Below are 13,589 nucleotides of genomic sequence, written 5' to 3' on the forward strand. Positions count from 1 at the left end.
AACTCATGCTAGCAGCTGTTCATGTTTCAAATTCTGGAATATTCCATTCGTCTTCCCTGGTGAAGGAATTTCAGAAAACTGCATTCAATAACTCCGCTTTAGCGGCACAGTCGTCGGTAACAGTACCATCGGCACTGAGCAGCGAAAGTATTGACTGCGTCTTGCCGCTTGTGTACTTTACATACGACCAGAATTTCTTCGGATTTTCTACAAAATTTTGAGACAATGTTTCGTTGTGGAACCTATTAAAGGCATCTCGCATTGAAGTCCATGCCAAATTTCACGCGTCTGTAAATTTTAGCCAATCTTTGGGATTTCGCGTTCTTCTGAACTTCACATGCTTTTTCCGTTGCCTCTGCAACAGCGTTTGGACCTGTTTTGTGTACCATAGAGATCAGTTCCATCCCTTACCAATTTATGAGGTATGAATCTCTCAATTGCTGTTGCTACTGTATCTTTGAATTTGAGCCATATCTTGTCTACATTTGCATAGTCAGTTCGGAAGGAATGGAGATTGTCTCTTAGGAAGGCTTCTAGTGACACTTTATCCGCTTTTTAAAATAAAATTATTTTGCGTTTGTTTCTGGTTGATTTGGAAGAAACAGTATTGAGCCTAGCTACAGCGACCTTGTGATCATTCTTCCATTACCACATATCAGCATTATGGAAACTCTTATATTCTTTAAAATAAATGTAATAGGTAAGAAAAGTAGACTGCAAAAAAAATAAAAAAATAAACAAAAATAAAATATACTGTTATATTCATGACCACTTTACCAAACCTATCATATTACCTAAATCAACACAGCTCTCTGCCAAAACAGTTGGTTCCTCATGAGAGTTAAACTTTACAATAAACTTCCCAAAAACATAGAAACAAACACTGACATCAAAACCCTTAGAAAATCTTGAAAGTCATATTTGCAGCATTACTGATTTACTCCACTTAAGAATATTAAAATATATGAATCAGTCTTTCCCTCTCATCCCATCTGCTAAGTCTCCCCTGACCCGGGGTTCTGGGTGATACTGTACTCCTTTCCCTAAACCTCTCCAGTCCTTTTCCTCCACCCCTATGCACTGGAATCATTTTCACCTGTATGCATGTAAATTGACTTGTATGGTGTCTTATGCATAAGCTGCTTTTGTAGACAACAAGGATGAATACCAATATAATACAAAAATTATATGTGTTCATTTCAGCTGCCAGACAAAAGAGACAGCCCAAAGAAACCAGTCCTCATCTTTTTTCACCCTGGTGCATTCTACAGCATGAGAGCCACCAGTGATTTGTTTGGTCCAGAGTATCTCATGGATGAGGACATTGTACTGCTGACAGCAAATTATAGATTGGGGGCTCTAGGTATGTTTTATCCAGTGCCTTTACAGAAACATACAAGAAGAAATTGGAGTGAAATTGGTGTTATGTGATATTTGTATATTATATTCAGTGAATGCTTTGTGGAGATACAATGTGTGGCCAGGCAGGTGTGATAATTTTAACTATTACTTGTCAAGATAGTTTTGCTGAAATTTGTGGAAATTCAGGCATATTATATAGTTTAGAGCTGTTACATAAATTCTTTCTCCTATATTGAGGTATGTAATAAATTATTTTTGGTTTTTTTTTTGCAACATCCTTGCAGGGTTCTTAAGTACAGGAGATTCTATTATGCCTGGAAATTATGGCCTCAAGGACCAGGTAGAAGTCCTACGGTGGGTGCAGAAAAACATTGCTGCATTTGGTGGAGACCCAGAAAATGTTACAATTTGTGGTTACAGTGCTGGGTCATACAGTGTTCTGCTGCATATGCTGTCTACCATGTCAAAAGGTACATTAAAGGTTTAACATATTATACAGTTAAAACATTTATGCAGTGAAGTATGAGTAGAAATGCTATTCCAATCTGATGATGATCTTCATTTGTATTCGGAAAAAAAAGAAAGATAACAGCAACAGTGATAAAAATGGTGAATTCAAGGCAACCATATGCCGAAACTAGTATATGAGGGGCCCAGTGGAAAAGGGGCAAATGCCACCAGAGTATGTTGTGTCAGGAAATGGGAATTAAGGAAATATGGTTTTGAATAGTAATGTGAACTCCTGCTGTGATACCAACTGTTGTTACAGTAACTAGATGGTGTTTTGCAAATACTATTAAATATTAGGCCACTTTATTGCAATTTAAAATACAGAAAATGAAATCCTTGACATGTAGGCACATTACATAGCATGTCATCAATAGTCCAACTCCTCATCAATGTTTTCCTGTTCCATTGTATCGTCACTACAACCACATAACAATGACTGATAAAAACTTGAACATATTGGAGGCACAAATTGCTGTAAGCTTTGAAGGTCCTTGAGCTTTGCTGCCTTAATTTGACATCCATTTGGATATTTAGGAACTAACTGGGAGTCTGCAGGCTTTGTAAATCATCCACGACACTTCTGTAAACTAACTCGGACAGGTTTCTCAGTCTGACTGTGTGACCTTTGACGACATTCTTCCTTCACCATGTCTAAAGCTATTAAAACACTGCTTTTCATCGGCTCCTCTAGATGCAACATTCTCGGACCAGACACACATCACCACCTTCTCATCACTACAGTGGTGAATACAGAAATTATATGTCCAAAGTTTTCTCTTTTAAAAACTGTTTCCACCGAAACATATGGTGTTGGCAATGTCATTGTAAGACCATGCACAAAATGAGTGCATCACTACCATACTGATTTGACTTTTCAGAGCACTATATGCAGCTTCAGCTATCTCAAGGTGCAGTTTGATGTCCGTGGATTTGGTGTTATTACGTGCCTTAGCACAATCACAAATTCAACAAGTATCACTCAACAGCAATTTAAAACCAATATTATATTCTGTGTTGAAAATGGTTTCATACACATGTTGTTTCAATAGGAACTCATCTGTATTTTTAATATCTTCATAGTACAAACAATACATTCCAGCAATTGAGTGAACAGAGGTCATGTAGGACTGGTTCAGATTCTGCGTTCTACTATAATGTGATGTGTCCCTCGGAAACATTTTGATGTGATTTCTAACCTAATTTTTTCTCTTGTTATCAATGCTTGCCTCCTCTATCCTGCCTGGGTGTATGTATATATACATGTGTTGTAGATTCATGACTCTCAGTGTCACATTCTTCATTGCTACGGACACTCCTCAATTGTTTAACAGAAATGGCAATTGGCCGCACTAACCCAAATAAATAAGCACTTTGCTTATTATAATCTGCAAACAAATAAAAGTCAATAAATATCGCCTCCTTCTGTTCTTCATTCAATGTAGCGTATTTGCAGAAACTAGTTTTGCAGCAAGCCAATGGCCTTGCCGCAGTGGTAACACCGGTTCCCGTCAGATCACCAAAGTTAAGCACTGTCGGGCTGGGCTAGCACTTGGATGGGTGACCATCCGGTCTGCTGAGTGCTGTTTGCTGTTGGCAAGTGGGATGCACTCAGCCCTTGTGAGGTAAACTGAGGAGCTACGTGATTGGGAAGTCATGGCTCCAGCCTCGTAAACTAACATACAGCCGGGAGAGCAGTGTGCTGACCACATGCCCCTCCATATCCGCATGCAGTGACACCTGTGGGCTGAGGTTGATTCGGTGGCTGGTCGGTACCGTTGGGCCTTCCAAGGCCTGTTCGGATGGAGTTTAGTTTTAGTTTTGCAGCAATGATCACTGTCACTATGCAACACTTTCTTGGGCGCACTCTTATTTTTTTGGGATTTATATTACTTTCCATTGTTTCTTAATCTCTTTTTTTCGTTATCTTTCCGCTCATTTTTTTTAATGAATTCTTCTTTTTTTACATGCACTGTTGCATTTTCTTCGTGGGTAACATTGATAGCAACACCTATTGCCGCCATCTTGGAAACATATGAACAACAATTGAGAAACGCTTTCTAATTGGGTTTCCAAAACCAAGTCAGCCAACAAGATGAATTGACTCATGAGACACAGAGATACTATTGGCATGGGCCTCTTTTCCACTGTGAACGTGTCAGTCCTGAATAACAGCAAATATAATATGTTCTCTTTAAAGGAACATGCACATGCCACAGTGCTAGAAGTTCCCACTAGATGGCAACGGCTGCCTTGCTGTACTAAATTAACAAAATCACTGTACGGGTGGCATGTGCCACTTTTCCACAGGGCCCCTCATATTCTGACATATGACAGGACTGGTACGGGCTGGTTTTGTAGTGCTTTGGGCTTGGTTTGAAGAGAAATAACATCAAGAGAACTGATGTCTCTATGAAGCATTAAATTGGGCTTCAAAATGTTTCATAAAAACATCTTTCATGAACTGCAATTTCAGATGGCTTTATGGTACACACCCTGACTGCACTGAACAGTGTATGTGACTTTTAAATTTGCTTTTTAGTCAAAACAATTTTTTTCCTTCTTTTGCCTACATTATGCCACATGAATCTAATGAAAATAAATTTGAATTAAGAAATGATGATACCAGCCTTACTACACATCTACATCTACATCTCTACACTGCAAACCACTGTGAGGTGCAAGGCAGAGGACACATACCATTGTACCAGTTATTAGGGTTTTTTCAGGTTCCATTCACATATGGAGTGTGGGAAGAATGATTGTTTAAATGCCTGTGTGCTTGCAGTAATTATTCTAAACTTATCCTCATGACCTCTATGTGAGCAATAGATATGGGGTTGTAGTATGTTCCTTGAGTCATCATTTAATGCTGGTTCGTGAAACTTGGTTAATAGACTTTTTCGGGTCAGTTTACATCTATCTTCAAGAGTCTTCAAGTTCAGTTCCTTCAGTATCTCTGTGACCCTCTCCCATGGATTAAACAAACTTGTGACCATTCATGCTGCCCTTCTCTGTATATGTTCAATATACCCTGTTAGCCCTATATGGTGTGGGTGCCATACACTTGAGCAATATTCTAGAACCAGTTGCATGAGTGATTTGTAAGCAATGTTCTTCGTAGTTTGATTATGCTTCCCCAGTGTTCTACCGATAAACCAAAGTCTACCACCTGCTTTACCCATGACTGAATCCAGGTGATCATTCCATTTGATATCCCTACAAAATGTTATACCCATCTGTTTGTACGAGTTGGCCAATTTAAATAATGACTCATTGATATTATAGTCATAGGATAATATATTTTTCATTTTTGACATGCAAAATTTTAAATTTCTGAACATTTGGAGCAAGTCGCTAATCTCTGCAACACACTGAAATCCTATCAAGATCTGACTGAATACTTATGCAGCTTCTTTCAGATTGTACTTCATTATAGATAACTGCATCATTTGCAAAAAGCCTGAGTTTACTCCATCCAAGATAAAATGCTGTGTCCTCATTAGCAAAAAGTCCTCACTCCAGTCACAAATTTCGTATGATACTCCACATGATCATACTTTGGAAAATAAGCATAGGTGTGGTGCTGAGTCAAATGCTTTATAGAAGTAAAGAAATACTGCTCTACCTGACTGGCTTGATCCAAAGCTTGCAGTATGTCATGTGAGAAAAGTGCGAGATGAGTTTCATGTGGTCGATGTTTTTGAAATCCGTGCTGGTTGGCATTGAGGAGGTCATTGTCTTCAATGTACTTCATTCTGTCTGAGATCGGAATATGTTCTAAGAGTCTACAACAAATTGATGTCAAGGATATTGGAAGGTAGTTTTGTCAATCACTTCTAATACCCTTCTTGTAGGTGGGTCTGCCTTTCTCTAAGAACTGGGAATGGTTTTTTGTTTGAGGGATTTATGATAGATTATAGTTAAAAGGGGGAGGGGGGGGGGGGTTAATTCAGTCACAAATTCGGTATAGAATCTGACAGGGATTCCATTGGGGCCTGGAGCATTGTTCTACTTTAATGACTTCAGCTGTTTCTCAACACCACTGACATTACTACTTATTTCACTTGTGTTTTCAATGCTACAAGGGTTGAGTTGGGGCAATTCTCCTGGGTTTTCCTTTGTAAAGGAACATTTGAAAACAGAGTTAAGCATTTCAGATTTTGCTTTGCTGCCATTAATTTCAGTTCCTGTCTCATTTGATAGATACTGGACACTAACTTTGGTGCCACTAACAGCCTTTACATACACTGAATTTCTTTGTGTTCTGTGAAAGGTCACCTGACAATATTCTGCTATGGTAGTCACTGAAGGCATCCTGCACTGCTGCCTTGATAGCCAAGTGTGTTGCATTCACCATCTCTTTATCTATAGCTCTATGCTTTGTTTATTATGCAGTAATCTCTGTTTCTTTAGAATTTTCTTTGCAGTGACTCTATACCATGGAGGTTCCCTCCCGTTATGAACTGTTCTACTGGGTTCATATCTATTCAGTGGATGGTCAACTAATTTTTTTAACTTGATCCAGAGTTCCTCTACATGCTCCTGCCCTCTGCTAAAAGTTTCAAGTTACTCATTGAGATACAGCATTACTGTTTTTTGTATAGTTTACTGAACATATACATCTTTCTGCTTCTTGTAGTTGTTCTTTGTACTTTGATAATCATTGTTGCCACAACTGTGTCATAACAGTTTTGATGTGGACATCCTCAAAGAGGTCAGGTCGATTTGTTGCCACTAGATCCATTATATTTCCATCTTAAGTGGGGTTCCTAACTATCCATTCTAGGCAATTTTCAGAGAAGGCATTTAGTAAAGTTTCACAGGATTTCTTATCATGCCCACCACTCGCAAAACTGCAAGTTTCCCAATTAATTGTTGGATGATTAAAGTCTCCTCTGATCATTACAGAATGACTGGGGACCTTATGTACAAGTGAACTGAGGTTTTCTCTGAAGTTTTCAGCTACATCAGGAGATGAGTCTGGTGGGCGACAGAAGGATACAGTATCATTTGACGCCCACTCCTGATACTAAGTCTTGCCCATGCAATCTCACATGCAGCTTCAATTTCTGTCTTAGTGGTTTTGAGTTTCTTGCCTATTGGGACAAATACGCCAGCCCCATTTCCCATTTGCCTATGCTTTTGATATACACTTAAAATTTCCTCAAAATTCTCACTGCTAACAATTTCAGGTTTTGATCAGCTTTCTGTACCTACTGTTATGTGAACTTCTCTGCTTTCATGAGTGCTTCTAACTCTGGCATTTGGTTGCTGTGGAAAGCATTTCTTTTGATCTTCAGTGAAACTTCTGGGTTTCCTACAGCTGTCGTTATCTGTATTGGATAGAGAGTCACCTAATGTCAGCTACCAGTACAGCAATGTCTGATGTGTGGTGCACACTTGATCTATCTAGGGGGACCCTACAGCTCTCAAGCATGTGGTGCAAGTCCAGGCAGTTGCAGCCTAGCTTGTCACAGAACCTTCAAAGTCTCTGGTTCAGTCCTTCCACTCGACTCAGAACCAAAGTGCGACAATCAGTTCTGGGGACAATGCTGCAAATTGTGAGCTTTATTGAATGTGTTTATGCTGTGTTAAAACTTAAGCCTACAATATGAATTAGGAATATAAGATAGTTGAAGAGTGACTCACATACCTCATGTGACACTACCACTTACTTTTCTTCTAGTCAGCATGTGTTACATTCATTTGCTAACAAAGCATATTATAATCTGTGAGGGCCATACAGAAAGTAAAGAATGTTTGTGCATACAGTCTGTGCACCTGTCTTGTGGCAGCCACTCATTAGTTCAGTGTGATGCAGATAGTTGCCACATGTGGTAAGTGCAGAGATTGCTGTGATCATGACTGTACCAACCACAATACCTGCCAACTGCAAGGTGCAAGGTGTTATTCATCTTCTGCTAGCAGAAAATGTTGGGTCCTGTGACATTTGCATCAGACTTATTACCATTTATGGTGAAGGTTCAATAAAAGCAGCCAATGTCTGGAAATGGTGGATAATGTTTAAGAAAGGGAGAACAGTTATTCATGACAAAGAGAGAGCAGGGCAGCTCTCCATCACAGCAGAGGTGCTGAAATAAAAGGTAGGTCGTGTAATTCAAGAGAATCGATGAGTCACCATTAGTGACGTGTATGAACATATCATGAAGTATCTCATTCAGTTGTGCACAAAATTGTCACTCAGCATTTAGCATACCACAAAAGCCATGCACAGTAGGTGCTGCGCATGTTCAAGGATGACCAGAGAGCTGCAACAATGGGTGCTACATTAGCGTTCTTGAAGCATTATGAAGGAGATGCCGATACAGTCATTGATCAAATTGTTACAAGAAATGAGCCATGGCTTTCTCACAACATTATCACACTGAAGCAACAGCCTACAGAGTGGCTTCATCTTTAATCACTGTGCAAGTTCAAACAAACTGCAACAACTCAAAACTCCTGACTTCTGTACACTGGGACAGCGAAGGGGTCCTACTTGTCCATTTCAATCCCTGCAATGTGACCATAGGTAGTGATGTACACTGTGCTGTCCTTGAACATCTTCAGCAGGCTACCTAGAATGACTGAAAGGGCAAGTTCTCCCATGGAATTGTTCAATTGCGTGACACTATAAGTCTGCATACTGCCTGGCAGCTACAAGCCTCACTACATGAGAAATTCAGGTGGGACATTTTTGAGCATCCTTCCTAAAGCCCGGACCTACCATCAGACCTTTTCCTGTTTCCAAAACTGAAGGAGCACGTTGCTGGTAAACACTCTTCAAATGATGAAGACCTGAAGGATGCTGTCATGACCTGGTTGAGCAGTCAGGTGGCCACATGGAATGAAGAGAGTATTCACAAATTGGTGCCAAGGTACAACAAGTGCCTTAATGTGAAAGGGAACAATGTGGAAAAGTATACAAAGTATGAGCCAAAATTATCATTGAAGAAAATATCAGTATGGCAAAACATTCCTTTGTTCCTGGATGGCCCTCTTATCTGCAAAAAAAGTCTGAGTTAATGGTGCTTTCAACATTTTAATGTAGACATTGTTATTATATAAGAATAATTGTTTGATATTTTATTGAATCATCAACACCACAGGAAATTGGATCAAACAGTCTGCAAGGAAAATAATGACATAGTTTTCAGAAAAATACATCCCAAATTGTTAAACTGATCAGAACATCTAAACAAACTGACTAATATGGTAAAAGCAAACAATGGAAAATCTGGGATGGAATAACAATAATATGTATTCGGATAGATTACTACTCACCACAATAGTGGAGATGAGCTCCAGACAGCACTGAGAGATGGTCTCTCTTTCTCTCTCTCTCTCTCTCTCTCTCTCTCTCTCTCTCTCTGTGTGTGTGTGTGTGTGTGTGTGTGTGTGTGTGTGTGTTCAAAATGGTTCAAATGGCTCTGAGCACTATGGGACTTAACATCTGTGTGTGTGTTCAAAATGGTTCAAATGGCTCTGAGCACTATGGGACTTAACATCTCTGGTCATCAGTCCCCTAGAACTTAGAACTACTTAAACCTAACTAACCTAAGGACATCACACACATCCATGCACGAGGCAGGATTCGAACCTGCGACCGTAGCAGTCGCGCGGTTCCGGACTGAGCGCCTGAACCGCAAGACCACCACGGCCGGCTCTGTGTGTGTGTGTGTGTGTGTGTGTGTGTGTGTGTGTGTGTGTGTGTGTGTGTGTGTGGAGTAGTGGAGGGGGGGGGGGGCAGGGAGGAAATGTTTAATCACATAAAATATTCACATAATCTTTAGTTGTAGTTCATTCTTAGAGAACAGCAATACCTCAGGTCCAAATCATCATGGTGATTAAAAGCAGGAAGAAGGTACAGTATTCTAATGCGCAAGCTTCTTTGTGAATTTTCAGTTTGCAAATGTAGTCTATTAATGGCAAAAATAACAAAAAGACTCCTCTTCTATATTCCTTAGCATCATTTGTGTTGTAGTTACTAATTAATGGAGATCATCATTTCAATGGTTGGTAAATGAATTCAAATGTCTTGTTTGTTCTTGAATCAGATTGTAATTGCGAAAACAAATTGAAGACACTGACTGATTTCTAATACAATTTATTACACTAACTCTATGGTTATATAAAGCAATCCACGTCATTGTTCAATGATTTCAACAGCAAATTAGGCTTTGTTTTTATCCAGAATTATTCTTTGTTGATGTGTTACTATGACTCATAAATGTTATCATCACATCAGCTGTCATTGTTATTGATACACTTAAGACATGACTATTATTCAGTATACATTTTAAATTATTGCACTGCAATTACTTTTTATGATTTGTAGGTGGAGGAGTTCCTCATTTGTGTCTTCCACACCTGAATAACAGCATGGATGAATTGGTATTACGTCTTCTGGTGAACTGTACACTTATATCCTTCATTGTATTAACACTTGATAGTCATGGAATATCAATTAAAAGAGATGCCATCCACAGGTTTCCAAAGAATCTTTTCCTGTTCGGAAGGGGGGCAGCAGAACTCCAAAACTGGCATCTTTGATATGAATGAGTTGGTCAGTATTGAGGTGTGTCATACCACAAAAAACTAAATTCCATAGGTGCTAAAGTTGGCTAACAATAATCACAGGAAATCACTTCTATAAGTGTATGAGAATTTTGTAACGAATAAAAACTCTGTACTTTAGATTCTGGGAAGGGGGGGGGGGGGGGGGGGGGGTGGTAGATGTGGGAAAGTGTCGTCTCTTGCTCCTCCCCTGTACTCTGCTGGTGCTTATGATGCCATCATACAAAAGTGATGTGTCCCAGGACACAGGTATGCACATTGTCTCAATAAACACTCACACATTAACACTGGCTTGAGCCAGATGCCACTAACAAAACAAGTGTATAGATCCTGGGAAAAGAAGATCAATCAAAATAATAGCATGATCTTCATCGTCTAAGAAAGAATTTTTGGAAACTAGAAATTGGATGAGGAGTCACACATACAATATAAAATTAAATTGTCAAGAGTGTAAGAGAAATGTACCTACAATAGTATATTATAAATTACATTTAAAAAAGCAACAACAGGAGAAAGATAACCTCAACCTAGAATTTGAAGTTTTCCTCCCCTATTCTGTTAATGTTGGACACACTCAAATCAGTTCTATTTTTGGCTGTCATTTAGCTATTTAAAATATTGATAAGTAATGACAGTTGAAATAAAAAAGTCTATTGCTAGTGTATAATGAGTAATATAAAACACAGAATCATCTTCCTTACCTCTATACTTGAATATAATAAATCATCACCAGCAGCAGCTTAAATGTATATGATGAGAAACCACTTAAAATAAAACAGCAGCCTTGTTCTGCATTGGCCATCCTCAACTCTCATATTACTGAACAACTCTATGAATACTTTTGTGTACCTATGTCAACATATGTAATGTATCTTTACTGACTACTTGCTATTATAATTTTCCCTAGGATTGTTTCATCGGGCAATTGCAATGAGTGGTGGCGTCCAGTCAGTTGTACTTCATGATCCATTAGGACAAGCAAAGAAGCAAGCACAGCTATTGAACTGCCCTGACAATTCATCAAAGGAAATATACAACCGCTTAAAAGAGAAAGATGCTCAGGAAATTGCTGATTCCATTACTGGATTTTATGTAAGTATCATGTGATCTGCAAATTTTTTGTGCACCTTTGTGGTGTTGAAAGTCATAAAAACAATTACTTAGTTTTCTGTAGACTAAGAAAGCATTCTAAAACATTATGAGTTATAAAACGTCCTGGCAGATTAAAACTGTGTGCCAGACTGAGACTCAAACTCAGGACCTTTTCATTTCATGTGCAACTGCTGTACCATCTGAGCTACCCAAGGACGACTCACGCCCCATCCTCACAGCTTTACTTCTGTCAGTACCTCATCTCCTACCTTCCAAACTTCACCGAAGCTCTTCTGTGAATCTTGCAGAACTAGCACTCCAGGAAGAAAGGACATTGCAGAGACATGGCTTAGCCACTGGCAGAAGTAAAGCTGTGAGGATGGAGCATGAGTCATGCTTGGGTAGCTCAGATGGTAGAGCACTTGCCCGCAAAAGGCGAAGGTCCCGAGTTCGAGTCTCGGTCCAGCACACCGTTTTAATCTGCCACGAAGTTTCATAACAGCGCACACACTGTTGTAGAGTGAAAATCTCATTATGAGTTATATTTTGGTCACAATACAAAATATTGCACAGTTAAGAATTGATTTTCAGTTACACAAATTTACAGCACATTATAATGATGGAAGCTATGATTAAGTTAGCACTGATATAGACAAAGAGGCTGTGACTCTTCGTGCAAGGTTCCAAAACCAGATAGTCCTTAAATGACCACAGAAGACTGTTCAATGGAAAATGTAACATTTGCAATAATGAGGCTTCGAAAGCAAAATGTTAAAAAAACTGCTTTTTGTATTATTATGTTCATTTAATATTTGACATCTATTGTATACATCACACTGATGAGTAGTAATCTGACAGCTTTGAAAGATAAATAGCTGTTTTCATATTGCAAGAATGGAGGCTCACATTGCTTTGGACATTAATCCATGCAGTACCTGGGATTTCCCACAATTCAGATTATATACAGGGAGCTAATAATAAAATGTACCTTTAATTTAATTCAAGTTTTTAGACATTTCCAATTTCCTGCCTTGTGTCTATTGAAAACATTTTAAAATATTGTCTGCCTGCTTAGCTCAATGGTAACATGTTTGCCTACCATGCAATGGGCCCAGGTTCAATTCCCAGCCAGGTTGTAGATAAATCTTGTGCTTGATGAGGCCCCTTTAAGTCTTTCGTTATTGACCTAACCTGATACTCTTATGAGAGAGCTACACAGAATAAAGTACTTTATTAATTTTTATTACACTGCAACAGAACATTATCTTAACCGATAGAGGCACTCAAAGTACCCTCCACCACACACCGTCAGGTGGCTTGCAGAGTATGGATGTAGATGTAGATGTAGATGTAGAAGCCACTGTGGAGCGAAAGTATGGCAGACATGCAAGAATTTTGTCTGTATGTCAGTTCATTTAAGAGAGAGACTTCTGTTTGTAAAACCCACCATCATCATCATCATTTCCCAGCTCCAGTCTCCCAGAAGGGGTGTGCAAGTGCTTGCCATCCCTTTATGTCTTCACAGATTTTCTGTTCCTGGACGTCTTCCTCTGGAATCTTCTCTCCTCCACCCCTAATTACATTGCATCTATCCAGCATTTTCTGGACCTTCCTCTAGGTCTTTTTTGCCTTGGACACTTATTTCAAAATATTTTCTGGTTGGTCTTTTCTCACCCATTCTCATAATTTACCCATACCACTGCAGTCTGCATATCTATATTGCACTAGTAATAGGGGCTTCAATGCCGGCTATATTCTTGTTCACTTCCTTTTTTGATCTTGTCCTTTCTAGCAGTCTGGTTCATAGTTTTTATGAATCTCATCTCTGTCACTTCAATTCCACTCCAGTCTTTTGCCAATAGGGTACATGTCTCTAAACCATAAGTGAGAATTGGCACAAAGTATGAGTGGTATACGGTTGTTTCACAAAGTATGTGTGTTATGTGGTTGTTTTTGCCTTTTTGTGGTATTTTGCTATCCTGAAGCAGGTTTCTGACTTGATTGTAAAAGCTAGTGATTTCTGCGTTCTGATCAGTATTTCCAGTCTT

General features: G+C 39.1%; 1 protein-coding gene and 1 pseudogene across 1 annotated transcript in view; both read left to right on the top strand.

Annotated features, from left to right (window-relative positions):
* Positions 1–13,589, top strand: part of LOC124595549 (juvenile hormone esterase-like) — a 124,907-nt gene that overhangs the window by 44,545 nt on the left and 66,773 nt on the right. Inside the window, exons 3-5 of the mRNA XM_047134329.1 lie at positions 1,204–1,363; positions 1,647–1,832; positions 11,357–11,541. Of these exons, the coding sequence (XP_046990285.1) occupies positions 1,204–1,363; positions 1,647–1,832; positions 11,357–11,541 (531 nt within the window). The remainder of the gene's footprint in view (positions 1–1,203; positions 1,364–1,646; positions 1,833–11,356; positions 11,542–13,589) is intronic.
* Positions 3,344–3,461, top strand: LOC124597594 (annotated as a pseudogene).

This window comes from Schistocerca americana, chromosome 2, assembly GCF_021461395.2.
Source record: "Schistocerca americana isolate TAMUIC-IGC-003095 chromosome 2, iqSchAmer2.1, whole genome shotgun sequence".
Lineage (NCBI taxonomy): Eukaryota > Metazoa > Arthropoda > Insecta > Orthoptera > Acrididae > Schistocerca > Schistocerca americana.